Source organism: Camelina sativa, chromosome 2, assembly GCF_000633955.1.
Source record: "Camelina sativa cultivar DH55 chromosome 2, Cs, whole genome shotgun sequence".
In the NCBI taxonomy this organism is placed as follows: Eukaryota; Viridiplantae; Streptophyta; class Magnoliopsida; order Brassicales; family Brassicaceae; genus Camelina; species Camelina sativa.
This window is the reverse complement of record NC_025686.1, coordinates 28,995,181-29,019,206: the sequence shown is the minus strand read 5'-3', so window position 1 is coordinate 29,019,206 and position 24,026 is coordinate 28,995,181. Positions and strand designations below refer to the sequence as shown.

At 40.2% G+C, this 24,026-nt stretch overlaps 8 protein-coding genes across 11 annotated transcripts in view; 4 read left to right on the top strand and 4 right to left on the bottom strand.

Annotated features, from left to right (window-relative positions):
- Nucleotides 40–5,752, bottom strand: LOC104757685 (probable alpha-mannosidase At5g66150). Its single transcript, XM_010480446.1, has 24 exons — nt 5,522–5,752; nt 5,295–5,378; nt 5,084–5,172; nt 4,602–4,980; nt 4,451–4,522; nt 4,233–4,346; nt 4,058–4,158; nt 3,893–3,986; nt 3,612–3,779; nt 3,422–3,511; nt 3,182–3,247; nt 3,036–3,092; nt 2,728–2,950; nt 2,469–2,605; nt 2,249–2,380; nt 1,897–1,968; nt 1,703–1,750; nt 1,483–1,608; nt 1,299–1,364; nt 1,088–1,200; nt 908–992; nt 549–803; nt 374–442; nt 40–291 (listed from the first exon to the last, which is right to left on the bottom strand). Exons 1-24 carry the CDS (start codon nt 5,750–5,752, stop codon nt 40–42), a joined length of 3,123 nt encoding a protein of 1,040 aa, XP_010478748.1.
- On the top strand, nt 6,538–8,737 carry LOC104746156 (putative FBD-associated F-box protein At5g56700). The gene is made up of 4 exons (XM_010467573.2): nt 6,538–6,750; nt 6,875–8,025; nt 8,131–8,271; nt 8,364–8,737. Exons 2-4 carry the CDS (start codon nt 6,940–6,942, stop codon nt 8,565–8,567), a joined length of 1,431 nt encoding a protein of 476 aa, XP_010465875.1. The 5' UTR covers nt 6,538–6,750; nt 6,875–6,939; the 3' UTR covers nt 8,568–8,737.
- LOC104746130 (receptor homology region, transmembrane domain- and RING domain-containing protein 1-like) lies at nt 8,872–12,603 on the top strand. 2 transcript variants are annotated; one of them, XR_760822.1, is made up of 10 exons: nt 8,872–9,205; nt 9,344–9,595; nt 9,687–10,085; nt 10,336–10,433; nt 10,538–10,752; nt 11,579–11,755; nt 11,847–11,926; nt 12,014–12,087; nt 12,198–12,251; nt 12,364–12,603. XR_760822.1 is itself a non-coding variant. In XM_010467544.1 (5 exons), exons 1-5 carry the CDS (start codon nt 9,055–9,057, stop codon nt 10,613–10,615), a joined length of 978 nt encoding a protein of 325 aa, XP_010465846.1. In that variant the 5' UTR covers nt 8,872–9,054; the 3' UTR covers nt 10,616–11,090. The 2 variants fall into 2 exon arrangements, 1 of the variants encoding a protein (XP_010465846.1); XM_010467544.1 differs by lacking the exons at nt 11,579–11,755; nt 11,847–11,926; nt 12,014–12,087; nt 12,198–12,251; nt 12,364–12,603 and having other exon boundaries at nt 10,538–11,090.
- Nucleotides 11,619–12,603, top strand: LOC104746143 (thiosulfate sulfurtransferase 18). Of its 2 annotated transcripts, none has more exons than XM_010467560.1 (5): nt 11,619–11,755; nt 11,847–11,926; nt 12,017–12,087; nt 12,198–12,251; nt 12,364–12,603. In XM_010467560.1, exons 1-5 carry the CDS (start codon nt 11,652–11,654, stop codon nt 12,454–12,456), a joined length of 402 nt encoding a protein of 133 aa, XP_010465862.1. In that variant the 5' UTR covers nt 11,619–11,651; the 3' UTR covers nt 12,457–12,603. The 2 variants fall into 2 exon arrangements, with proteins under 2 accessions (XP_010465862.1, XP_010465855.1); XM_010467553.1 differs by having other exon boundaries at nt 12,014–12,087.
- LOC104746119 (multisite-specific tRNA:(cytosine-C(5))-methyltransferase trm4b-like) lies at nt 13,648–16,005 on the top strand. The gene is made up of 9 exons (XM_010467530.2): nt 13,648–13,843; nt 13,937–14,081; nt 14,169–14,259; nt 14,349–14,534; nt 14,612–14,847; nt 14,926–15,060; nt 15,144–15,211; nt 15,329–15,390; nt 15,559–16,005. Exons 1-9 carry the CDS (start codon nt 13,725–13,727, stop codon nt 15,714–15,716), a joined length of 1,200 nt encoding a protein of 399 aa, XP_010465832.1. The 5' UTR covers nt 13,648–13,724; the 3' UTR covers nt 15,717–16,005.
- LOC104746111 (ferredoxin--NADP reductase, leaf isozyme 1, chloroplastic) lies at nt 16,233–18,488 on the bottom strand. The gene is made up of 9 exons (XM_010467520.2): nt 18,239–18,488; nt 17,877–18,111; nt 17,614–17,747; nt 17,446–17,524; nt 17,268–17,359; nt 17,097–17,174; nt 16,921–16,983; nt 16,590–16,824; nt 16,233–16,505 (listed from the first exon to the last, which is right to left on the bottom strand). Exons 1-9 carry the CDS (start codon nt 18,344–18,346, stop codon nt 16,438–16,440), a joined length of 1,092 nt encoding a protein of 363 aa, XP_010465822.1. The 5' UTR covers nt 18,347–18,488; the 3' UTR covers nt 16,233–16,437.
- LOC104746091 lies at nt 18,789–21,548 on the bottom strand. The gene is made up of 2 exons (XM_010467496.1): nt 21,457–21,548; nt 18,789–21,366 (listed from the first exon to the last, which is right to left on the bottom strand). The coding sequence occupies exon 2, from the start codon at nt 20,872–20,874 to the stop codon at nt 18,916–18,918; it is 1,959 nt and encodes a 652-aa protein (XP_010465798.1). The 5' UTR covers nt 20,875–21,366; nt 21,457–21,548; the 3' UTR covers nt 18,789–18,915.
- LOC104746101 (calcium-dependent protein kinase 28) overlaps nt 21,539–24,026 on the bottom strand; it is a 4,586-nt gene continuing 2,098 nt past the window's right edge. Inside the window, exons 5-12 of one of the 2 annotated variants that reach the window (XM_010467508.2) lie at nt 23,878–23,956; nt 23,259–23,428; nt 23,032–23,158; nt 22,815–22,930; nt 22,613–22,720; nt 22,460–22,522; nt 22,173–22,346; nt 21,539–22,081 (exon numbers count right to left, since the gene is read on the bottom strand). In XM_010467508.2, coding sequence (XP_010465810.1) covers nt 21,923–22,081; nt 22,173–22,346; nt 22,460–22,522; nt 22,613–22,720; nt 22,815–22,930; nt 23,032–23,158; nt 23,259–23,428; nt 23,878–23,956 — 996 coding nt within the window. In that variant the 3' untranslated portion in view covers nt 21,539–21,922. Of the gene's footprint in view, nt 22,082–22,172; nt 22,347–22,459; nt 22,523–22,612; nt 22,721–22,814; nt 22,931–23,031; nt 23,159–23,258; nt 23,429–23,518; nt 23,598–23,877; nt 23,957–24,026 lie in introns of both variants that reach the window. The other variant, XM_019239183.1, reaches the window with a different exon arrangement.

Below are 24,026 nucleotides of genomic sequence, written 5' to 3'. Positions count from 1 at the left end.
CAAAAAAACAAAAAACATTTTATGAATGAAACAATGCAATCATCCCTCAAACATCTTTCTCCTCCTACGTTGTTGTTGTTTCTGAGAAAAATGAAGCACAAATGTACGAATCTCCATGGGACCAAGCTCTACTTGTAAACTCGACTTGTCAACGGGTCCCCCTCTTTCCGGGTGGGCTGATCCTGATGATGAGTGTTCCTCATGATCCCCTTCCACTTTCCACTTCATCTTCTCCTTCATCTTTGCCTTCTCTTGATTTCCCGACAAACTCATTTCTTTCACTTCTTTTATCTGCCAATTTAATACCAATCATTCATTCACATACACGTCCCTGATACCTTCTTACGTAAGATCGAGCAAGTGTTTTTCTTACCATTTTCCCGGAAAACAACTTCTTCAGCTCAACTTTAGCCATTTTCGAGTTATCACTGTCTTCTCCAGCCTTGTAAACAAACAACACAACACTCACTTTCAATCATCATTAATTATTAATAGTCAATATGTATATAGCTCAATTCAAGAACATCATCAAAAACAAGCTCATGTACCTCGTAGAGATGAGCCAGGCGGAGAAGGACGTTCCCATGATCTAACTCCTCAAGAGTGATGATAGCAATGTTTTGAGGCAAGGTGTACAGAGGATCCATGGCATAACCTTTCACAGTGTTGGAGGCTTTCCAGTTCTCCTTGTTCTCCTGTGCGAATGCCATTACAAGAGGGGAGTATATTTCCTGCCCAGTCTCTCGTCTCCACCGCCCTCCTTCTCCTACTTTGTTTATGCTTACATAGTATTTCCCACGAACCTGTGCTTTTTACACAAGTTTGCATGCATGGATCAAGATGATTTTTTCCTGCAGGTGGACCAAAACATTACACACACAGTTTCACAATTGACTATTGATCATACCGTTAATCCTGCGCAGGTATCATTCACGCACACAGTTTCCGCAAGGCTCTCCTCTACTCCTCTCGAGTCATCCATGCACATACTCCTGTTTCCATGTGTTCACTCAATCACACATTAATGATACTTTTCTTTATTTCTTTTTTTTTTTAACAATACAGAATTAGTGATGGAATTTGGAACCTGTGAAGCATCAACTCTATTTCACCGTCCTTAATACTAGCACCCCCAGTAGCCCGGTCAACCAACACCGACAACTCTGCTTTCTCGTCTTTTGTGTACATTCCAAGAGTAATCTGAACAATAATCACACTAACTATGCGTTAACACTGCAAAGCCATTTGTCCACAATCTATTCTGCTTGAAGCAGCATATTAATAGTACTACTATTTACCGGATAGTAGTTTCCTGCTATTGGCTCATTCACTTCGAGAAGCCAGTCTGTTCGTTTATCCCTGACCTGCAACAGAGTATCCTCAGATACAATGTCAGTATGCACCATATATTTATTGCAACCCGGAAACACAATTCCATTGGTGTTTGAAACAATGATAATTAATATAGAAAATTCAGGGTACCCGTTTCAGAAAGTCTCTTCCGTTAGAGTCAGTATAGAACGCCTTATCTGTTGTCATATTTGTTACCATTCGCGTGATAATCTCTTTCCCTATCAGATCACTGTTACTAACAGGAATTGGACCAATCTGCTAAAGAGAATGAGCTTCATGGATCTTCTTTATCCCAAAAAAAAAACACATAAAAGAACCTGATCATTAGAGTTTTGGAGAGACCACTTACAGTGAACTCAAACTCGGCGTGCTCTTTATCTTTGTACAGTCTTATCACCTAGGTAACACAAGTATATATGCATCAACATGTACAGGATTCTAATAATTGATATCTAGCCATCAATTGCTGTTGCAGCTAGCTAGCTAGATATTAATAAAAATTTGAATATGGAATTACAACTACCACATACTATGACTAATTACCTGTGCCACCCAAGGACTAAACTGCTGGTGCACCTCATCTACTAAAGGCCCTCGCACAATCTGCAACTTTGGCTGCACATCACCATATGTGAGTGAACCAGTATTGCCAATGAAAGAATGAGTCACGGTCCATATCTTCCAAACAAGTACTTAATATATGGATTATACTTCTGTCATATATAGATTTTATGGGTCTATATGAAAATGAGGACTACAAAGACTATTATCTTCTTCGAAACGATGGTGTGTAGAAAAACTACAGAGTTTTGATATAATATCCTGATGATAGAACTCAGCATCCACATGCTCTTGGAGTATCAATTTATGAATGTATTGTAAAGGAGTGACTCACTTTCGACGAAGAAACAGCAGAAGCCAAGGAACCGTTAGGTCGAAAAATATAAGCACCGGAAACCTGCGGATCTTTTTCGTCGCCCACATTCGAAGCATACCAGAAATAGTTCTGATCCATCATTATGTCAGCCTGACAGAAATATATATATGTTAAAAGCAATTTTGTTTGAAAAAATTCAGTGAATGGGAAGGAGTAAATAAAAGGAAACATTCATTACTCCTGTTCTGGAGTTGTACATCCGTTCTAGAAGACCAGAGTCTGAAGAAATTATCATCTTTAGATTTCCTGGACCAATTTCAGTCGTTTTGTTCACCGGACTAAGCATCACTGAAGAGTCTGTGTGATTGCTGCTTCCTATATATATCATGCATCATCGTAAGAAAAGAGAATCATGAGGGAAAGGCACATGTCTAACTTTCTCTATCGAAATCATGAGGGAAAGGCACATGTCTAGCCTAGCATATATATCTCCAAACCTTGTGCGGATGCTTTTTGAGATATGAAGAAGGTGTTCCAACCAAGTGGCGGCACTGTTGCTTTAAACACGAGCCAATACTTTGGAATCTGCGTTGAAGATATTCCAAGATAAGCATTTGTATAGAACTTTCTGAGGTTGCTAGTGACATCATCCATGGGGATGTATTGAGTATCAAGGGTGTTTCCAGATGAATCTTCCACGCTTAGACCTGCATCATTGACCTGGTGTGTATATATAACGTCGCTCTTAATTAGTAAAACATAGAAAGAAAATGATCCAAATGAAAACAGAGGCATGAAATATGACCGGTATCCTGATGATTTCTGAACGATTCCATCCAAGGGAGTTATAGGCCACCAGAATCTGAAGATCAAACTGTGAGATTAGTTCCACACAACCTAAACCTAAGCCTATGTATCTTAAAAGATTGTTGAGACATGTGATGGAATTACCAAGCTCTTTTGGCCTGGAATGGTTTCTTCTGTCGCTGGGCAATAGCTGATATTCATCAAAGAGCACTGCTCTCATTTGATTATAAACAAAAATGGTGATTACTAGATAATCTTTTTACTCTAAATTCCAAGAGGCAACTTATAATATTGCACATAAGTCATCACCATGAACTTGATTGTTCACTCACTCTTCTATGGAGAAAAAGTTGAAAACTAAAGCGAGTTTGTAGGATGTATAACCTGGCTGAATGCTATTGCAGGCTTTGTGCAGCCACCTTTTGGTTCCTTGTTCAGTAAGCATGCAAATGCAGAATTCACCACAGCTTCTGCCTATGAAATTTATGATGAAGTCAATTACTGATAAACAAAGACAGAGCAAAAAAGAAAGAGCAGAGTTTTCACATAGAATTATTCCCCATAGTGATATTACCTCAGAAGCACCAACAGCTAGGCGTTTCATGTAATCATTAGTTACATGCTGCTTGGCAGTTCCAGTGACAGCATCATGGTGCTGCGCAATCCCTAAAGCATCCCCAAGACTGCAAGTGTTTGGACCTCCTGATTTCTTGCCCACCAGAAATTCAAGTTGCCTTGCAGCCTAATTGGGAGAGAAAAGAAAAAATAAGCCAAAATGCAAGGCCATGGTTCATGTTAGAATTATTTAAACTAGGAAAAGTGAGATGGGACTCCGGTCAGGATGCAGTTTGATACCAAGTAGTATCCGCTAAGAACCCGAACATATCGTTTAAGAGCAGGACGGCTGGAGAAGTAGCCAGTCCAGTAAGCATGTGCCCGATCCGCGTATCTGCACGAGTAGAGAAAGTAAAATGTTGAAGGTAGCTAGGAATGTAAATTTATTTCAGCAAAGCCACTCACGGGAAAAAGTCATCAGTCTTGAGAGGCCAAGTAAGATTGGCATCATTCTTGGCATCAACATAGAGAGATGGTGTGGAGTACAAGGCGTTGACACGGCCATCCTGTGGAATTGTTGAATGGGATTGATGAGAAACCGAGACAGGAAAGATTGATTGAGAAAGAGACATGGAAAAACCTTGTTGACATAATGGATAAGTCTGTCCATCTGTCTGAACCAAGACTCGGCGAACTGGTACTGAAAATCATCACCCATCGTCCACATCACATGGTTCCCTCGACTCACATTGGCCTATTATATATGATGATCACGTTGACTTCAGAAAAATCCAAGCTTACACACACACACTTTCACAACCATCAAATATAAATAAAGAATTCTCAGAGACTAATTACATAAACCAGAGAAGCATTGACGAAATTATCAACCGCCTCCTTGATGTTATAGCCATCGGAACCAGGGTCGTCCTGCAAAATAATCACCAGTGAATCGATGGGATTACCTATAAGAAAAGAAAAAGAAAGGAGAGAGGGGGAAGAAGCGAACCTGGATGGGGACGTAATCATCGCTGACTTCATAGTGAAAGCCAGTGGGAGGGCCGTAATGAACAAGAAAGATATTGGTGAAGATCTGAGAAGAAGAAGCTAAAGTTTTGGATCCTCTCCAGATGACTTCCAGTGATTTCTCGGCCTTGCGCTTTTCTCTGTCTTGGTAATCGATTCTCGCGAAATGCAGAGAGTCCAACCCTAACTCTGCTCCGAGGAGGTAAGCTTGGACAGAGGAATGTCCAAAGGGGTCGATTTGCCAAGCAGCACGAGGAGTTGTATTGAAATGTTGCTTTATAAAGCGATGCCCCCTTGTGGTTTGGTCAATCATATCTATGTAATGGCACGTTGCTTCATCATTCATACTCCATCCTCCATTTCTGCCACACCACATTAAAAAATTGATTCTGTGAATTGTGTATCATGCACTAGCACACTAACCCCAAAAATGATCAGGGTCTTGATGAAACAAAAACAACTTACACAAACTCAAGTTGCCCGGATTTCACAAGTCTCTTCACTTGCTCTTGCATCTCGGGGCTTTGTTCTTCCCACCAACGCGTAAAGAAGGCCTTTTTTCCATGACATAATTAATCACATTGAGAGAGGAAGAAAACATATGGTTTATATGGTCAAATCCTCATTATAACTAAAGCAATATTGTAATTAATGTAAAGCAACTTTTTTTGTTTACCATTTCCCCAAAGACAAACTTTCTATTGGGATCGCGAAGTAAAGAATCCACGACAGAGTCCAGCACGTTCCTCACGCAAGCGTTCTGATCAAAATCACGAGTCATTGTCTGAGGATATCTCATACTATATAAATAGTACGTACGTACGTACGTTCTTTGTATCCATAATTAATTGCATATATGATTAATTTATTCTCTCTATACTCTAAATAAACGTAGATATAAACCTGGATACTGTTGTTTGATCCTAGATAGTACTGATCAACGGTTTTCAACCATCCGACATCGTCATGCGAATGCGGAACAAGATGAACATTTAGTTTCCCCGGAACCACTCTAGCTTCGGTGCCGTACTTCACGTATCGTTCGCCGTTGACGCTCTCGACGGATAGCCGCAGAAAAGAAACAATAATAACACAAACTGCTGCTTTCATTAAAGACAGAATGGGTTTCGCCATTTTTCCGATGGCAAAGTGGTCGTCGTCGAGCTTCAGATGTCTTTTTTTTCTGACAGGTGTGGCCGTGGAGGACATTTATTATTATTAACCAATGGGAGAGAACTACAAGGGTCAAAACGAAAGACCAATCCCAACCGTTGATTTTATTAAGATCTGACGGTCATCGTAAGTGTTTCTTCATTGCTTAATGTGACTAGGATTAGATAGATTGGTTATTTCACCACAGTCCACAGACATATACTTTTGTATTTAATTTAGTTTTGTTCAATAATCTTATTTTTCCTATAAATGTATTTAAATCTTACTTTTTCTTTTCTTTCTTTTGCTCTATGTAGTAATTAACTTTAGTAGTCAACAGTCAAATTTAAAATTTAAGTTGGTTTGTCACTTACTGATATGATAATCCAACTTCAGAATAATACAAGGGTGAAAAGGAAAGACCAATACCAACCGTTGATTTTGTTAAGATCCGACGGTCATCGTAAGTGTTTCTTTATTGTTAACTGTGACTAGATTAGACAGATTTATTATTTCACCACAGTCCATAGACAAATAAAAATACTTGTATCCCTTTAATTTAGCTTTGTTCAATAGTTTTATTTTCTTATAAATGTATTACATGATTGATTATAATAAATAAATAAAAAATTACATTTATAAGAAAATAAGACTATTGAACAAATTTACATGATTCTTTTTGAGAAAGAAAAGAATGAAGACTGGCCCAGTAGTACGAGGCCCATCAGATATTTATTAAACCATTTGCTAAAAGGGAAACCAAACAGTCTGATGAGTGGGGGTAGTGACCGACTGACCGGTGAAAAATTCTAAGATTCCGACAATTCCCTGATAAACCACCTCCTGGCTCCTTCTCCTCTCTTTTTCGATTCGTCTTATAGATCCTTACCCTACAGTCTTGTCTATTTAGAGCTGAATTGGGTTTACAGTTCTTCGGGGCGCCTCCACTCCACTCTAAGTCAATCATCTGAAATTTCTAGGTTTGTTTATTTTTGGTTCTGTTCTTCCTTCTGTTGTTGTGGCTTTATTTTCACTGTTTGGTTGCCTTCCGACAGATCTCTTTTTTTTTGTCTTATGGTGTTTTCTTGTGATTTTTGTTTTTAGGATCAGAAAACCCCAAAGTTCTGTAAAGTGTGTGACAGTATCTTGTGGGGGGTTTGTAAAGTGATATGGCTAGAATCAGTGACTTGTCTGATGAACTGCTGTTGAAGATATTATCGTTTCTTCCAACAAAGGAAGCTGTATCCACTAGCGTTTTGTCGAAACAGTGGGAGTTTCTTTGGATGTGGCTGCCTGAACTCAAGTTCGAATTTACTCGTTCAAAGTATGCATGCCTGAGGGATTTTATTGCCAAGAATCTGCCAATACACAAAGCCCCTATCATCGAAAGCCTGCGCCTTCGCTCTATTCATGGAGCAATTCAACCTGAGGATTTGGATTCGTGGGTTGGAACTGCAGTTTCTCGTTGCGTGCGTGAGCTAAGTATCAGTACCGATTTATATTATACCCATCATCTGCAACCTTTTGTATCATTGCCCTGTAGTTTGTATTCCTGCAACTCGCTCGTGACACTGAATCTTTGCGGCCGGTATATTTTTGTGGATGTTCCTCCAACGGTTTGTCTCCCTTGCTTGAAAACTTTGCAACTTGAATTTGTAGCATACTCACACGAAGATTCTCTTCCACTGCTTCTGTCCTATTGCCCTGCTCTTGAAAATCTGAGTATTGACTTAGAAGAGTCAATCAACTATGACAATGTATTATTGCCGTGTAGTTTGTATTCCTTGAAGTCACTCGTGACTTTGAAACTCCAAGGCGGTACGATACTTGTGGATGTTCCTCGAACGGTTTGTCTCCCTTCCTTGAAAACTTTGCAACTTCGATGTGTGACATACCCAAACGACGAATCTCTTCGACTGCTTCTATCGCATTGCCCTGTTCTTGAAGATCTGATGATTGATTATGACAATCTGAGAAAGTTGGTTATCATTGTCCCATCCTTGCAGCGTTTATCTTTATGTTTAAATGCAGATTGTTCTTCTGATGGGTGTGTGATAGTTACCCCTTGTTTGAAGTCTTTCGATGTTGTGGATCAAAGATGTCCAAGCCCCTATTTGATTGAGCATATGCCAGAGCTTGAAGAGGCAAGTATCATTCTAACGGGAGATACTGAGAAAGATACTGAAAGGCTTCTCAAATCAATCACTAATGTCAAACGTTTATCATTAAGCATGACATTAAACAGTGGAAAAGGGGTAAGATGTTTCCATATCAGTCCACAAGTTTTCAGTCTCATTATTTCACTTAGAACATGGATTTTCTTGAGTTTCATTTCTTTTGTTATTGCGTTCTGTCTGCAGAATGTGTATCCGGATGGTATTGTCTTCAGTCAGCTTGAAACTTTGGAGCTATATATATGCAGCCAGAATTGGTCAAAGTTACTTGTCAACTTGCTCAAAGATTCTCCGAACCTGCGAGTCCTCCATCTCGTGGTTGATCATGTAAGTGTTTCTCTGTCCACTATTTTGCGGTAAAGCTCAGTATGGTATATAGCTGCGATTTTAATCCTTCTTTCATTTTTTATTTTTTTTAGTCTCAGTTCAAAGAAACTCGTGGGGAGTATGAACCGGTTAGCTCGAGCAATAATCAGGGATCCGTTCCTACATGTTTCTTGAATAGTCTTGAGACTTTCAAGTTTGAAGGTTACAACAGTGTGGAACAAGAAGATAGGGACTTGTTGAGTTTTATCTTCAAACATGCTTGTTGCTTGAAATCTACTTCAGTCGTGCACAAATGATGATGTTATGTTCCCCAGATTGAAACTTGAAAAATGATCTAAGACTCGTCGTATGTATTATGTGGGTTTCGTATCTGTTTTGTTGTCCAAGAACAATTAGGTGTCATTATTTGAATGTGGGAACTTAACTTGTTTCCAAACAAAATCATAAAAAAGTATTCGGATTGCTATTGTAAAGAAATTTATTCGGATAGCTATTATAAAGTATAGATTATTTGCCTGATACACGTAATTAAGACACAAATCAATCGATTTATTAGAAGAGATCAATCAAGAAAATTGTGACACCAATTTTAAAAGCCTCTGGACGTATTCTTATGGTCCGTATATGATAAAATAAAATAAAAACAAAAGACTCTGAGTGGGTTAGAAGGACCAATGCAATTCGGCGACGACCGCCTGAAACAGAAGAGGAGGCGGAGACATCATCATCATCATCATCATCATCGATCGATCGATCGATCGTTGAGCCTTCGTTGAAGAGAAGATGAGACTCATCGTCGTCGTCTCAAGAAGAAGCTGTCTATTACTAGTAGTAGGTGGTGCTCCTTTTCTCTGTTCTCTGCTACGGTTATCGCTCGCCACGGTTGTCCTCAATTCTATCTCTGCCTCTTTTCCGGATCTCCCTGCTAAATTTGGTCAGTCCCCTCTCCCCTTTTTTTTTTCCTAAATCCCTAATTCGAATCAGCTGGTTCTTCTTGGTTTTAAAACTAGACTAGTTGTTTGTTTTTGATTCTTGGTTGTTGATGTTCTTCATTATATATATTATATTGTAGACGGCTCCGTGACCAAAAACGGAATATGTGGAGCTCTATACGTGGCAGATCCTCTCGACGGTTGCTCACCGCTGCTCCACGCATCCAACAACTTGACTCAACAACAACAACAGAGGAGGACTACAAGGACTAACTTCGCTTTGATTATACGAGGCGAATGTTCTTTTGAGGATAAGCTCCTCAACGCACAGAAGTCAGGTTTTCGTGCTGTCATTGTCTATGACAACTTTGACAACCAAGATCTCGTCGTTAGTAAGCCTCTCCTCTCTCCTCTCTCCTCCTGAGCTAACTTAGGCTTTGGATTTCATTCTTTAGTCATAATAATGCATCTGTTTTTGCTCAGTGAAGGTGAACCCTCAGGACATTACAGTTGTTGCAGTCTTCGTTTCAAATGTCGCCGGTGTGATTTTGAGCAAGTATGCCCGAGGCCGAGATGGTGAATGCTGCCTTTATCCCCCTACCAAAGGGAGCGCTTGGACTGTCCTCGCCATCTCTTTCTTCTCTCTTCTTCTGATCATCACGTTCCTCTTGCTTGCCTTCTTTGCTCCCAGACACTGGACCCTATGGCGTCGAGGCACCCACAACCGGACCATCAGGGTTGATGCTAACCTTGTCCACTCATTCCCATCCTTCAAATTCACTACTGATTCTTCTTCTCGCCACAATCCCGGGGATACTTGTCCAATATGTCTCGAGGATTATATCTCTGGAGAAACCCTCAGACTTCTCCCCTGCCAACATGGTAAACCAACCACACTCCTATGCTTAATCTAGGAAGACTTTGATAGGTTTCTCTTAGATCCTATGTTCCCAAAATATATGTCTATCTAGGATTAACAAGGGTACAAAATATTCCTTTTGTGTCAATCTCAGTTAGATAGACAGATATATATACTTGAGAAGAATATTATCAAGGATTTGGTCTTTTCTAGTTTCTGTAATGAGTGGGGTAATTCATATCATCAGTTTGTTGACTTGAAGCTCTTATGCAGCTTTTCACTTGAGTTGCATCGACTCTTGGTTGACAAAATGGGGTACATCTTGCCCAGTATGCAAGCATGACATAAGCTCCGAGACTTTCTCTTCTGAGGTGATCCCGCTAGACTCAAATCTTTGCTTCCATATGTATTGTCCAGTTCGAAGCTCTTTGACTAGTTATCAAATCTTTACACTGTTTGTGTGGTTTTGTTGCAGGTACATAAACGAGAGTGCCCTAGAACGGATACAAGTACGAGTAGATTTGCATTTGCTCAATCCAGTCAAAGCCATTAAGCTTTATTATCAGCTTGTAGCAGCTGAACACACATATCGGTGCTCGGTTTTGTCATATGTGGATCGGTTCCAGGTTTGCATCGATCTGAGGGTCCAAATGATAGTGAACGGGTAAAATCATGGTGGGATAAGTATAGGTTAGTCCACTGACTGGATTAGCCATACTGGTCGATGCTGTGCACTGCTGGTTTTCCCAGATCAAAAAGATCTGAGTTGCTTTGCTTGTTCTTTGCATTTGTACATTGGTTGTACATATACATACATACGCTAGGAGTCATTCTCGTTTCTTTTCTTTCTTTTTTCCATATAATTGATCATTGTGTGTTTGTTGTTTCGTGATCTTTTATATCTGTGAATTTGATATCTGTTAATTAGATAAACAGGGTGTGTGTGTGTGTGAGAGAGAGAGAATGTGATTGTACATAAATGCAAACAAATTGATAGGAAAAAGTGTTGATCTTCTCAGATTCTCTCTTCCGGTTAAGGCTAATCTTTAATGTTATGTTATATCTTGTTGATTGTAAATGGGATTTGCTTGTCTAAAGTTTGTAAGTATAATTAATAATATTGTGAATCCCAAGTCTCCCTTACATGGGGGGGGAATGGAATCCATTGAACGTGGCTTTGATTTTGTCTTGTCCGTAATAATATAAGGGAAGTGGAAAGAGAAGAACACGTCGTCCTCATCTCTATACCTAACGTCTCATCCAATACGATGACTCGTTCATGGGGTCGTTGGTTGCGCAATTCCATCACCATTAACTTTGTTTCCATCCACAAAATGCTTTTCTCGTTTTTCTCTTTAACTAATTTCAGCCAACATTTCTTTCACTTGCGTAAGGAAACAAATTTCTATTTGTTCCTTAAATCAGATAGTATACCATTATTTTTGTTTTTATATTGGCCATGCATGACATGTGTATAGTTTTAAATAAAAAGAATATTATCTGTCATTGTTTGCAGGTTATTTATTGTTCTCTGCTGCTCTTCCTGAAGCTTCATTCTTTACTTTGTCTGACAAGAAGAGGTAGAGAAGATGTCTCAATCAATATCCAGCCCAAAGGCAGAACAAGTTGTTAGTGTTGATGTGAGCCAAGCCAAGGCTCTCCTCCAGTCTGGGCATCAATATCTTGATGTTAGGTGAGCTCCTCCTCTATTTTTATCATCATACTGTCACTATGATGCCTGTAGCACCAGTTGGAGTTGCTAATTCCTTTCCTTGGACGTGCAGGACTCAGGAAGAGTTTAAGAGAGGGCATTGTCAGGCAACTAAGATCGTCAACATTCCCTACATGGTCAACACACCTCAAGGTAATCAAAATGAACCACCTTTTGAGTCTTGAGATATCAACCAGCATATATATACATAACAAATTTGAAACCCTTTGTGATCTCTAGGAGGTAGAGGGAAGAATCAAGACTTCTTGGAACAGGTCTCTTCTCTTCTCAACCCAGCTGATGATATCCTTGTGGTAATTAACTCTTTACTTCCTCATCACACCCACAAGAAGTTAAATGAAATGAACATCAGAGTTTTAGAAAATGTATGAATCTATTAAATCTGGTAAAATGATACACACAGGGTTGTCAGAGTGGAGCCAGATCCTTAAATGCCACAACTGAACTTCTTGCTGCAGTAAGTCGTCCCCTCCCCTGATTTATATAATAAACACACTCCCAACTTCTTGTTAAAATTGTTCATCCCTTCTTTTTTTTTTTTTTTTTAAATGATTTGTAATGAAATGAAGGGTTACAAGAAAGTGAGAAACGTGGGAGGTGGCTACATGGCTTGGGTGGATCATAGCTTTCCAATCAACAAGGAAGAGCCATCAGCAAACTAAGATTCTTTATCAAATAATGACAGAGTGTGTGTGTGTACTGTGTGTGATGTAATCAATCAATTTCTACTTTAGAATGTCCCAGTTTCTTGTTTGTTGTTATTAAAACTTTATGCCAAAATCAATAAAAATTTGCTGTGTTTTATCAAATTTGCCGGATATGATGAACAAAAAACGACACAAATTCATTCACAAAAATGAGTGGGTGTATTCAACTTATATTTTTAGTGATTTGTGTAAAATCTGCAAATTAAATCTACTGTTATTGATCTGATGATTAAAAAATATATTTTAAAATCCACTTTTGTGGATTTGGATTTTAATAACTTTTTAGGGATTATGCAGAATTTGAGAGGATTTGTTTAGTTAAAAATACATAAATACAAATCTCATGGTTTTAGATGGGATTTGAAAGAATGTTACCATAAATCATATCAACTTCCCTACAATATATCAAAATTCCAAATTTCCTAAATCCCATCAAATTCTTTAAGGGTGTATTTAACTTGACATTTTAAGTGATTTATGTAAAAGTTACAAATTTTATGTTATTCAATCATGAATTTTAAAACGTCTCTTGAAATCCATTGTTATTGAACTGATGATTTTAAAATCTAACTGTTATTCAAAACAGTTTGTGGATTTGGATTTTAATAAGTTTCAGCGATTTTGGAGGATTTGTTTAGTTAAAAATACAGAAATCCAAATCTCATGATTTTAGGTGGGATTTTAAAGAATTTTAATATAAATCATATCAACTTCCCTAAAATCCATCAAAATTCCTAATTTCCTAAATCTCTTCAAATCCTCAAAAATCATTGTTTGAATATTTTGGAGGATTTGAGAGGATTTGTTTACTTAAAAATACAGAAATCCAAATCTCATGGTTTTAAGTGAGATTTGAAATAATTTTACCATAAATCATATCAACTTTCCTAAAATCTATCAAAATTCCAAATTTCTTAAATCTAATAAAATACTCCAAAATCATTGTTTCAATACACCCCCTAAAATCATTGGTTTCAAATTTTCAATACACCCCTATATGAGTGTTGTTGGGTCGATCAAAAGAAAAAGGCTTGGGCTTTTTGAGTATATTAGATATATAAAGGCTTGGGCTTTTTGATTAGACTAGATTAGATATATAAAAAGGCTTGGGCTTCTCTGTCTTTGCGAAGCCTAAGCCCTTCTCTTCTCCGACTAATTTTCCCGAGCGAACGAACATTGTTCCCTCTCTCTCTCTCTCTCTCGCTCTCGCTCTCGCCCTCGCCATGGAAGAAGAAACGTCGAAGCTACAACAGTTTCCAGAGAGTTTCCTTAGCTTTCTAGAGGCTAATGGCCTTGATCCTTCAATCTACACTCACGCAGATTCAATTCCACGCTACGTAAGGTAAGGTTAACTCGAGTGCCCCTTTTTTTTTCTTTGCTTTCCTCGGAATTTTGGTTTACTAGGAACTGAAAAAACTCAGAGGTCTGTTGGAAGGTTGAAACCAGGGTTCGAGAATGCTGTCCAAGAGATTGAATCCCAAATTAACTGTAAACTGGAGAAGGTGAAGTGGTTACCTGGTTTCTACTCTATTCCTCCACATGTTCATATAGCCAGATCCAAGGCTTATCAGCAAGGCATGGTGAGACAGCTTTCATCAACAAAAACAAACACCAATTCTTCTCTCGCTAATCTCCTTACCTTAATTTCTTCTTTCTTCGGGTTTCAGATGTACGGAATCGATGCAGCTTCCGGTGCTGCTGTTTCAGCTCTTGGTATCTCCCCTGGAGACCATGTCTTGGATCTTTGTGCTGCTCCTGGTATCTTGGAGATCGCTTCTCACTCACTTGCTTTTTCTTTCGTCAATTCGTCCTTGTGTAACCTTTTTAAAGGGAATACTCACTCTCAGGTGCTAAACTCTGTATGATGCTTGACCTACTGGGTGACAAGGGCTCTGCGACTGGTGTCGATGTAGCAAGGCATCGTCTTGCTTCCTGCAGAACATTGCTTCTAAAATACGGGCTTGGTGAAAGGAGCAGACTTTTTCTTGCTGATGGAACCATTTTCTCAGTGCCACCTACCACAAATCTAACATGTAAATGCAACACTCCAACAATATGTTCCTTTTAGCTTTCCTGATATGCGCTAATGAGGTCATTTGCTACTATTCAGGTGATGAGCCATGTGTAGACGATCATGAAGACACATTCAAGCAGTGGACTTCCCGTAGACCTTACAAAGAAAGGAAACAAGAAGCTAAGGCCAGGAAGATATCTTCTGTTTTGCCGCAGAATGGACAGCCAGAAATTATCTTCTACGGGCAGAGTTCTGGAGTGATCGGATTAAAAAAGAAGCAACTTTATAGATCCCTCGACGAAAATGATTATGCATATTGTGGCTATGACAAGGTAACGTTGTGATCTGCGGATGCTGATACAGTCACTTGTAAGTATCATAACTAAAGAATTGAAGTTATGATATTGCAGGTTCTTGTAGACGCAGAATGCACACATGATGGTTCAATCAAGCATATCCAGAAATTTGAGCAATGGGGTTGGACAACACTGGAACGCCGTGTACTAGATGCCGAAAGAACCGATATCAGTTTAGCATCTCTTCAGGTAATATTCCATAATTATTATGTTTGTGTCTGCCCTTGTGTTTGCCTCTCTGGTGATCATCACCGGGGTCTTTTTGTTTGCAGCTGAATCTACTGAGAAATGGATTCAGATTGTTGAAAGAAGCCGGCACCCTAGTGTACAGCACATGCAGGTGAAACTTCCAATCACTATAGGAAAACGCACAAAGCAATAAGCTCTCTGTGCTGTTGCCTTTTTGTTTTCTTTCCCTCTAACGTGAATTAGTGATCTAATTCGTGTAACTATTTAGTTTGACGCATGCCCAAAACGAAGATGTGGTGGATCAGTTCCTTGCTGAAAATTCCTCTGCAGGTACTTGAGAGTATAATTTTCAACAAATTAACATGTATTTTGGTACTGTTTTCAAAAAAAACTCTGAACTTTGTTGATCGTATGGGTCAGATTTTGTTGAATCTTGAATTTCTTGTGCTTTACTTATGGACTAGTTGGGAGACTAACAGAAAGGTTATGATGATGCAGAACTACAAGAGATTGAAATGGCCAAGGATTGGCCATGTAGAAGTGGTCGCACGCCTAAAACACTACGTTTTGATCCGGCCACCTCAGCAACCAGCGGCCTTTTCGTTGCAAAAATCAGGAAATTGGCACTCAAAGAAACAGAGAAGAATGTGTTGTGATGCCTCTGTTATCTATTCTACAATCTCACTCAAAAGGGTCGATAGGTTGATGGCTCAATTCAAAGTTGGCTACTTTTAGCCCTATATGTTTGTTTGAAGAATAGGAAGTGTATTTGCTTAGAGCTATTGGGTTTTAGGATTTGCCTAATCCCATTCCAAATTCATGTTTGCAAAGCTGATTTTTGTCCATTAGAAATTTAGAACTTGGTCTCTGTAGTCCCACCACTTTTCTACTGTTACATTTTTTTCTCTATACACCTATCTAATTGTGAGGTTGATTTTGTCGACTTATATAAACTGTACATTGACAAAAGAGATGACAAGAATTAAGAACAAACCAGGAAAATGTGTAAAAGCTCTGTTTTCAAAAGTGATGGTGTAAATCAGCTGCGGAACAGAAACGTGGTTTTTGAAACAGAGAAGGTTTTAGCCTTTTAAAAGAATAAGAAAGCATACTTTACAAAACATTATCAGCTATTTTCACGGTTTGTAAAGGAAATATAAGAAGAATGAAAATTTCACAAAACTCTGCTATATTGTCGCAAGAAATATAGCATGAATAACAACAAGTAAGAGAGAGTAGTTTGGTTGGTATTGATGCTCTCTTTTGAATGGTTTTGATGGATCAAATCTTTCAGAAAGAAGAAAGAAGCAGATTTGACAATGTTGCATATATCAGCTTTTTATCTACATAACATAAACAACACCCTGTGAAGCTTCCTTAATAAACTTCAACATTCCACTGCTCACTCTTCTTCAATTGCTTCTTGTAATCGAACCAATCGATCCCTGTTCCCATCCACACAGAACAGTTAATAAACAAACATGTGCAGAGACTTCTGAAAATGTAATTGTAAAAGAATTGTCCATTACCGTCTTTAGCAGCAAGTGAGACCATAATGTCATCGATACCCTTCTCCATACCCTTAAGACCACACATGTAAACAAAGGTGTTGTCTTTCTTCAACAACTCCCACAGCTCTTCTGCATACTCTGCCATTCTTGTCTGAATGTACATTTTCTCTCCCTTCTCGTTCGTCTGCTCTCTGCTCACCGCAAAGTCCAGCCTGAAGTTGTCTGGGTTCTTCTCCTTCATCTTCTCAAACTCCTGTTATATGCCCATTCATTATCCACACAAAGTCAACAACAGCTTTTGTACCTGACAACATTGTTAAAGGTAATAACTAGGATTTAGCTTATGTACCTCCTTGTATAGCAGTGAGCTGCTTGTGGGTACACCCAAGAAGAGCCACGCTAAACCATTGAACTGCACATACATATACATATTCAGTTTGTAGAAATACACAACAAAGCCAAATTTCGATTGGTATAGTATGATTTGTAACAAGAGTGTGTCAGAGAGTTTGGTTTTGGTTTCACCTTGTAGTCCTCGTGCTCCTCGAAGAACATTTTCCACAAAAATGATCTGAATGGAGCAATTCCAGTTCCAGTTCCAAGCTAAAGGATACAGAAAACCAAACACAAGTAATCACTACATATGAAGGTAGATTATATCATAAAAGTCTTCTCCAAGTGAGAGTGATGAGGTACCATGATGATGGTGGCATTTGGGTCTTTTGGCATAAGCATTTCCTTGCCAACAGGTCCAGTGATCAAAGCTTCATCACCAGGCTTCAAGTCACCTGAGAAAAACCCAAACAACAGCAAACTCAATAAGAAGAGTTTAAACCGGATCCAATCAGAAACCCATAATTGTTCTTTGTCTTACACAAGAAGTTGGAGCAGACTCCCTTAACAATCTCTCCGCTATCATTAGTGTAAACTAATCTCTTGACACAGAGAGAAACCTGCAAAAAATCCATAGCCAGATAAGAGAAGAACTCATCTGTATTGTTTTGGAGTTATCATTTTTAATGTTAAAAGAAGGAAAGCTTACAGTCTTGGAGTCTCCAAAGTCACCAATGGCACTGCTGGCGATGGAGTATAACCTCAGTTTGTGGGGCTTCCCGTTCTTATCAATGCCCTCAGGAATAATTCCTATCGATTGCCCTTCTCTATACGGAACCTCACCTAAAATTCATCATTTTTTCGACCAACCTAATCAAAATCTTGCAGAATCTATATACAATGCAAATGCAATGCACTAAAGAAAAAAATCAAGAACTTAATGAAAAGCAAAAGCCCCCTAAAAAAGCATACCGTCGGTGGTGAAGACAATGTGCATGGTTTCACCGGGAGCATCATCGCCGGTGATCTTGGTATTCAAGAGGCATCGACCAGTGTAAGGGTTCTTAGGTTTGAATTTGTTGACAACAATCCCTTCTTCCTGTTTCTTTGACTCCTTGACTACTTTCACTGGGGCCTCAGTAGTCTCTGTTGTCACCTGAGCCTTCACTGACACAACTCTGCCCCCAACTCTGTAACACAGTGTGCTCTGTATTGTAGTTGTAGGAGTTATATGCATGTCAAGATCCAGCTTTTTTTGTTTGGTCATTACAGATCACACAACTTGTGATTAAAAAAAAAAAAGAAAAGATAAATGAAATGAAATGAAATGATACCTTCTTGAGGAAAATCCTTTGAGGGGATATAGAGGAGGAGGTCTTCGTGAGTAGAGAAGACGACTTGGAGGAAGGTAAAGAGACTGCAGCACTTAAAGCAGCAGCCATGTTCGATCAGTATGGATTGCAAACGAAGAAGTGGAGATCAAAGAAAAGAAAAAATATGATAATAAGCAAAAAGATCAAAGAAAAAAAAGGGTTAGCGGGAGATATATGATGAGGCTGTGATTGGATGTGTGTGGATTGTGTGAAGGGCAATGTGAGGCCAAGTGTTAGAGAGGATAAGTTATTACAGCTTTGTCCTAATTTAGCTTTCCCAATTCCATGCCCCTATCGTCCACATATCACATCTCTCTGCTTCCCAATCCTAGTAGTTACTGGGCTAACTAATGGGCTCAAGCAGTTTAATGGACACTCTTCTACATAGTCAGTTTAGTCATAGAGACTCACAGAGCTTTCATCCCAGAAATACTTTTAAAAAGGCTCAAATAATCTCAACGGATATCGTCTGCAGATATATGAATCTGTACAGAATGATCAACAAGAGAAATAGAGAGAGAGAGAGAGATCAACTACAAAAAGCTCAAAGCCTTTTTGTTCTTGATTTACAATGGGTAAGAGTGAATTAAACAACATCGTATTCTGCATTCGCTGCATCAAAAATCGAAGACAATGAATCAATTGAAATTGAAACCCCTGGATCCTTTCGACTGGTAAAGGTCCAGTCTGCTCTTAGCCTCCAGCAACAGAGCTTCTAAGCTCTCCAGCTGTGTAACCCAAGACTGCTTCGATGCCCACTCCAACACTGCCAGAACCTCGTCCTTTGCCAGCTGCTCGCTGTCTGGAACATTGAGTGCTATGTAACAGAGGAGCTCTAACGCTGGAATCTGAACACCACTCTCTCCAAAGTAGGCCAACTGAACCAGATGTTTTCCACCTCCAGCTTCTATAATACCCCTCGAGTGATCTTTGTGCAAGTAGTTCTCCGTGCAGGCGAATTTCGTGAGGGCAACAGCTGCTTCCCCTGTCACTTCGGGCTCTCTTTCATCAAGAAGCTTCACCAGAGGCCCGATCATCCGCGTCTCAGTTGCTCTGAATGTTCTAGCAAGGTTCCCAATGGTTCTGATGCAGGGGATGAGTAGCTCAGAATCTGCTATCTCGATGATTCTAAGCACTTGATCAACCACAGCCTTGCAGGCCGGGGAATTGGGTTTGAATGCGGAGCGTCTCAAATCAGCATCCTGCTCTGCAACGGCCGTGATCTCCATCAACGCCATAGCTGAGTTGTATCTGACCTCCTCGTTGCCCTTATCAATCAGAACAGCGAAGCAGAGGAGAGCTCTCGACTCAGTGATGCTTTTGCAGATGGTGGAATTGCCTTTGGCCAGCTTCCACAGCGCTCTTGCCGCCATTGCCTTAAGCTGACACTTGGTCGCTGCGTCTTCCAGCTCTCGAGTCTTTGATGCGCTCGAAGTTGAATTCTGGTGCTGCTGGAGACTGCAGGGTAGCTTAACACCATTACTCTGGCTCACAACACCGTTGCTCGTTGACTTCCTAGGAGGATTTGCCCTAACCGCCATGGTGTTGACAACCACATTGTGCATCTGATTGGGCATTTGCTTCCCCGTAGGATGCGGAATCGAGCTCTGATCGTCATCAGGACCCTTGGACGAGGGTGCGGCAGAGGTGGAGTTAGGGTTTTCCTTGGCGAGAGCGACGGCATGGTGAATGGAGGTGGCTTTGTTGTTGGTGGCAATGGCGTACTTGCTGTGCTCTTGAACCGTTTCGAAGGCCAAGTGGCCGACGAGTAGCCGAATGGCGTTGTGCTGAGCGAAGACGTCTTGGCACTTGGGGTGATTGGAGACGAGCTCTGAGGTAGCCCACGCGACCATGGCCTGGACCTTCATCGGCGCTTCTTTGAGGACTTTGCCGAAGACGGAACAAGCGCCGCCGTGAATCATGTGCTCCACGCTCTCGGGATCACGGCCCAGCAGGCCCAACGCACGAGCGGCGTTCTCTTGGCCTTCGGGCTTACCTTCCTTGAGCAGCTTAAGGAGAGGGACGACGCCTCCTTCTTCGATGATAAGCTTGGTGTAGCGATCGTTATCACGGGCGAGGGAAACGAGGGAGGCGGCGGCATCGGAGCGGTCTTCAAGGGAGCCGGTGTAGAGAATAGCGATCTGCTCCCAGATGAGGCAAAGGATGGGCTCGTTGGCGGCGATAGGGGGAAGACCAAGGTAGCCAGCGTCGCCGCGATCTTCGGCGGGAGCAGAGACACGGAGGAGCCAGGAAACGTCGCCGAGGGAGTTCTCCAACTGAGCGGACATCTTACGGAAGGCGGCGGCGGGGATGATGGTGAAGACGCGCTTCATGAGACCATTGGCACGGCACTTGAGGACAAGGGAGAGAGCCTTGTCAAGCATCTGCTCGGTGTCATCGATGATGCGGCGAGTGGGACGCTCGTAAAGGTCGTTGCTGGCGCGAGCAGCCTGACGAAGAAGAGCAGCGAGCTTCTCTGTCTTGGCCTTGAGTTCGGCGCACTCCTGCTTGAAGGAACTAGCCTCATCAGCGGCTTTGACCACTTGGTCAGAGAGTTGAATCGGTTTGGCTAGGATTTGCTTCACGATGTCCGCCATCGTCCAGATCTCAGATCAATGGCTAATCGATCCAGATTCAGATACCCCTAAATTGAATCTATAATTAGGTCAAAGCAAAAAATAAAATGGAAGCAATGATAAAATCTTCTTCTTCTTCTTGTATCATCAACTAAAACTAAATTGACTGGATCGATTGGTTTTGTTTTGTTTATTCGTGGACCGACGACGACGACGACGAAGAATGCAAAAATGCCCCAACAAAAAGTAAGAAATTGTCAAACGCGGCTGACTGGTACTACTTGCGAATTTACTATGATACCCCTCTTTTTTATTTTACTACTGAGAGACTGACTTTTCCAAGTTCTTCTTCGTCTTCGGAGCCAAAAAGGACATTATTTACCCATCCATATGCGTGCGTTTTAAATAAACAAATCCCGGAGTTTAGTGTCTTTTCATCAACATTCCTAATTTTAAACCAGGTCTAAATACTTTCTAAGTCAATTTTGAGCATTTTTCCTACATTCACCGAACCTGCAAATTGGAAAACATACCATTTTTGTCATCCTCCATATATATTCTCTTTTTTGATATATCCAAATTATACTACAATTTGAGATGTACCACTTCCTTATTTGATAACACCTAATCATTTGTTTCCTTGGAGGAGGGGAGCCACTCAGATCCTGGCTGGAAAAAGTAATACTAGAAAAAAGGGTGTGTATTTGGTGCTCTCCACACGATTATTTTATTGAAGAAATGGAAACAGACAAAACTTGTGGGAGAATCAAATTACAGCTGGCTCTCTGGTGCCAACCCATTAGAATTGGGGGATTTGGCCCACTAGGAATGTCACGTGGCCTAACCCAAAAGAACAGCTACTATAAGTCTCTCTCTCTCTCAATCTACTCACTCGCACTGTCTCTTTTGTTTCGTTGCTTTATAGAAGAACCAACGTACTTATATAACAAACACTACAACGCCAAAAAAGAAGTCCCACTTATCTTACAACCACCAACCATTACATATAAGATTGGACAAATTACTTTTGTCCCCTTACTCCTCTTCTTCTAGTATACACATTTTTGCACTACCGAGGATTCCTGTGGCCTGCAGGGCTTGTTATTCTCTGTGAACTTATGCTTGCTGTTCTTAGAAGTCTCCTGAACTCATGCAGGCTTATTTTCCCATCTCTGTCAATATCTGCTTCATCCAGCAGTGGATCTATTGACCCTCTTAACCCCGTGTGCTGTCATTTATTCACCAGACAAAATGTTATTTTCATTTTTCCATCTTTTCTAACCCTACCAAAGAGAGAATATGAGGTCAGGTAAGCTTACCATTCGAAGCTCCTCAGGCGTTATGTAACCGTCTTTGTCAATGTCGAATTTCTCAAAAGCTGCTCTTGATCTTTGCTGCCATTTCTCTGAATCATGTTCTTCCAGTTGATGGACATGTAGAGCTGCTGCTACAAACTCTGTGAAGTCCACTAACCCATCTGTGTTGCTATCAATCTGTGACCAGCATATATAGATACAACACCTCAGACTATGAAACTGTGTCTCTCTCTCTCTGGTATTATTCACAGAGATGCAATTGCAATGTACTAAAAGATAACTGTAACTACCGCTTGAAGGATCTCAGCAACTCGCGAATCCTTCAGTTTCCATGGAAGATCTTTGGCAAGTGCCTGTAGAAAAATAAAAAGACACAATATTATCTACCTTATTACTACATGCTTAGATCCAATTAGTATTGTTCTTTTAAAAAAAAATCACACCTGTCTCATCTCCTCAAGACTAATGACACCATTTCTATCTACATCAATCGCATCAAACTGGTCTCTGAGGTCAGAAATCTCTGCCTCGTCAAGAGTGCTAGCAAGAGCCTGCCAGAAGAAGGAGATTCAAAGCATTAGAAACACGTCCTGACCTCTTTTTTTTATTCTTTCTCCATCCAAAAAACTTCCTCAGTTAGCTTACTCTTAACGCAAATTGCTTTAGACGGCTGTATCTCACAAACTGGCGTAAGTTGTTCAGAACTGAAATGTCAACAGGGATTTCAGTAGCATTCCCCCCTTCTCTAACCCATGCATGTGCTGCAGAGGCAAGAGAAAACAGGAAAAGAAACATGAGTCTAAGATTCAGGTGCCAATGATGAAATCACCAACTAGTATCTTAGAAAACAAGAACCGCATACATAGGGCTTGTGCAGCAGTTAGACGTGCTCGTGGGTCTTTCACAAGTAACTTTTTAACAAAATCTTTCGCGCTGTCGCTTATAGTTGACCATGGTTTGCGACGGAAGTCAGGTTTGTTTCTTAAAACCTATTAGACGTAGTCAAGATTTAGTAAGAAGTCAGAAAGGTATAATAAGAGAAGGTGTATGTATACATTGAAATCCACTGAAAGAAGTTATAAACTACACCTCCTTAAATATACCGTCTTCTGTCCTATCCCAAAAAGGTCGCCTCCCACAAAGTAATATATACGTAATAACACCAATGCTCCAGACGTCTGATTCAGGGCCTGATCTGCGCTTGAGTACTTCGGGAGCAACATAATAGGCGCTACCAACAATGTCATGGAACTTTTTCCCTGAGAAAGAGTGGGCTGTTTAATCACACAAATCAAGGGTCGACCATTTATTTAGCTTGTGTGGATATTTGGTAGCTTCTAGTTAGTTACCAGGTTTAATGAAATCCGATAAGCCAAAATCAGTGGCCTTAAGAGGCGAATCTAGTTTAGCTGATTTGAACAAAAAATTCTGCAAAGAAGTGGGAGAGAAGGGAAGATTATTATTAAAAAGAATAAAAAAAAAAAAAAGACAAAGATGGATCAGATGAGCTGTTCCTTCCTAGGAGTTAATATTATATAATACAAAGTGAGTGAAGGTACCTCTGGTTTCATATCTCTATGTACAAGACCGTGAAGATGACATTGTCCAGCGACTNTGGAACTTTTTCCCTGAGAAAGATTGAGCTGTTAATCACACAAATCAAGGGTCGACCACTTAGCTTGTGTGGATTTTGGTAGCTTTTAGTTACCTGGTTTAATGAAATCCGATAAGCCAAAATCAGTAGCCTTTAGAGGCGAATCTAGTTTAGCTGATTTGAACAAAAAATTCTGCAAAGAAGTGGAAGGGAAGGGAAGATTATTAAAAAGAGAAAAAAAAAAAAAAAACAACGACGGATCA

Coding starts and splice junctions, on each gene's coding strand:
- LOC104746130 (XM_010467544.1), top strand. CDS start 9,055: ATGAGACTCATCGTCGTCGTCTCAAGAAGAAGCTGTCTATTACTAGTA. Junction 9,206..9,343: donor GGATCTCCCTGCTAAATTTG/GTCAGTCCCCTC, acceptor ATTATATTGTAG/ACGGCTCCGTGACCAAAAAC. Junction 9,596..9,686: donor CAACCAAGATCTCGTCGTTA/GTAAGCCTCTCC, acceptor GTTTTTGCTCAG/TGAAGGTGAACCCTCAGGAC.
- LOC104746143 (XM_010467553.1), top strand. CDS start 11,652: ATGTCTCAATCAATATCCAGCCCAAAGGCAGAACAAGTTGTTAGTGTT. Junction 12,088..12,197: donor CAGCTGATGATATCCTTGTG/GTAATTAACTCT, acceptor TGATACACACAG/GGTTGTCAGAGTGGAGCCAG. Junction 12,252..12,363: donor CAACTGAACTTCTTGCTGCA/GTAAGTCGTCCC, acceptor AATGAAATGAAG/GGTTACAAGAAAGTGAGAAA.
- LOC104746156 (XM_010467573.2), top strand. CDS start 6,940: ATGGCTAGAATCAGTGACTTGTCTGATGAACTGCTGTTGAAGATATTA. Junction 8,026..8,130: donor CATTAAACAGTGGAAAAGGG/GTAAGATGTTTC, acceptor TTCTGTCTGCAG/AATGTGTATCCGGATGGTAT. Junction 8,272..8,363: donor TCCATCTCGTGGTTGATCAT/GTAAGTGTTTCT, acceptor TATTTTTTTTAG/TCTCAGTTCAAAGAAACTCG.
- LOC104746111 (XM_010467520.2), bottom strand. CDS start 18,346: ATGGCTGCTGCTTTAAGTGCTGCAGTCTCTTTACCTTCCTCCAAGTCG. Junction 17,748..17,876: donor CATTGTCTTCACCACCGACG/GTATGCTTTTTT, acceptor GATGAATTTTAG/GTGAGGTTCCGTATAGAGAA. Junction 17,175..17,267: donor CAAATGCCACCATCATCATG/GTACCTCATCAC, acceptor TGTATCCTTTAG/CTTGGAACTGGAACTGGAAT.
- LOC104757685 (XM_010480446.1), bottom strand. CDS start 5,752: ATGGCGAAACCCATTCTGTCTTTAATGAAAGCAGCAGTTTGTGTTATT. Junction 1,751..1,896: donor TTAGTCCTTGGGTGGCACAG/GTAATTAGTCAT, acceptor TGTGTTACCTAG/GTGATAAGACTGTACAAAGA. Junction 993..1,087: donor ATAGAGTTGATGCTTCACAG/GTTCCAAATTCC, acceptor ACATGGAAACAG/GAGTATGTGCATGGATGACT.
- LOC104746091 (XM_010467496.1), bottom strand. CDS start 20,874: ATGGCGGACATCGTGAAGCAAATCCTAGCCAAACCGATTCAACTCTCT.
- LOC104746119 (XM_010467530.2), top strand. CDS start 13,725: ATGGAAGAAGAAACGTCGAAGCTACAACAGTTTCCAGAGAGTTTCCTT. Junction 14,260..14,348: donor GGATCTTTGTGCTGCTCCTG/GTATCTTGGAGA, acceptor ACTCACTCTCAG/GTGCTAAACTCTGTATGATG. Junction 15,391..15,558: donor TGCTGAAAATTCCTCTGCAG/GTACTTGAGAGT, acceptor ATGATGATGCAG/AACTACAAGAGATTGAAATG.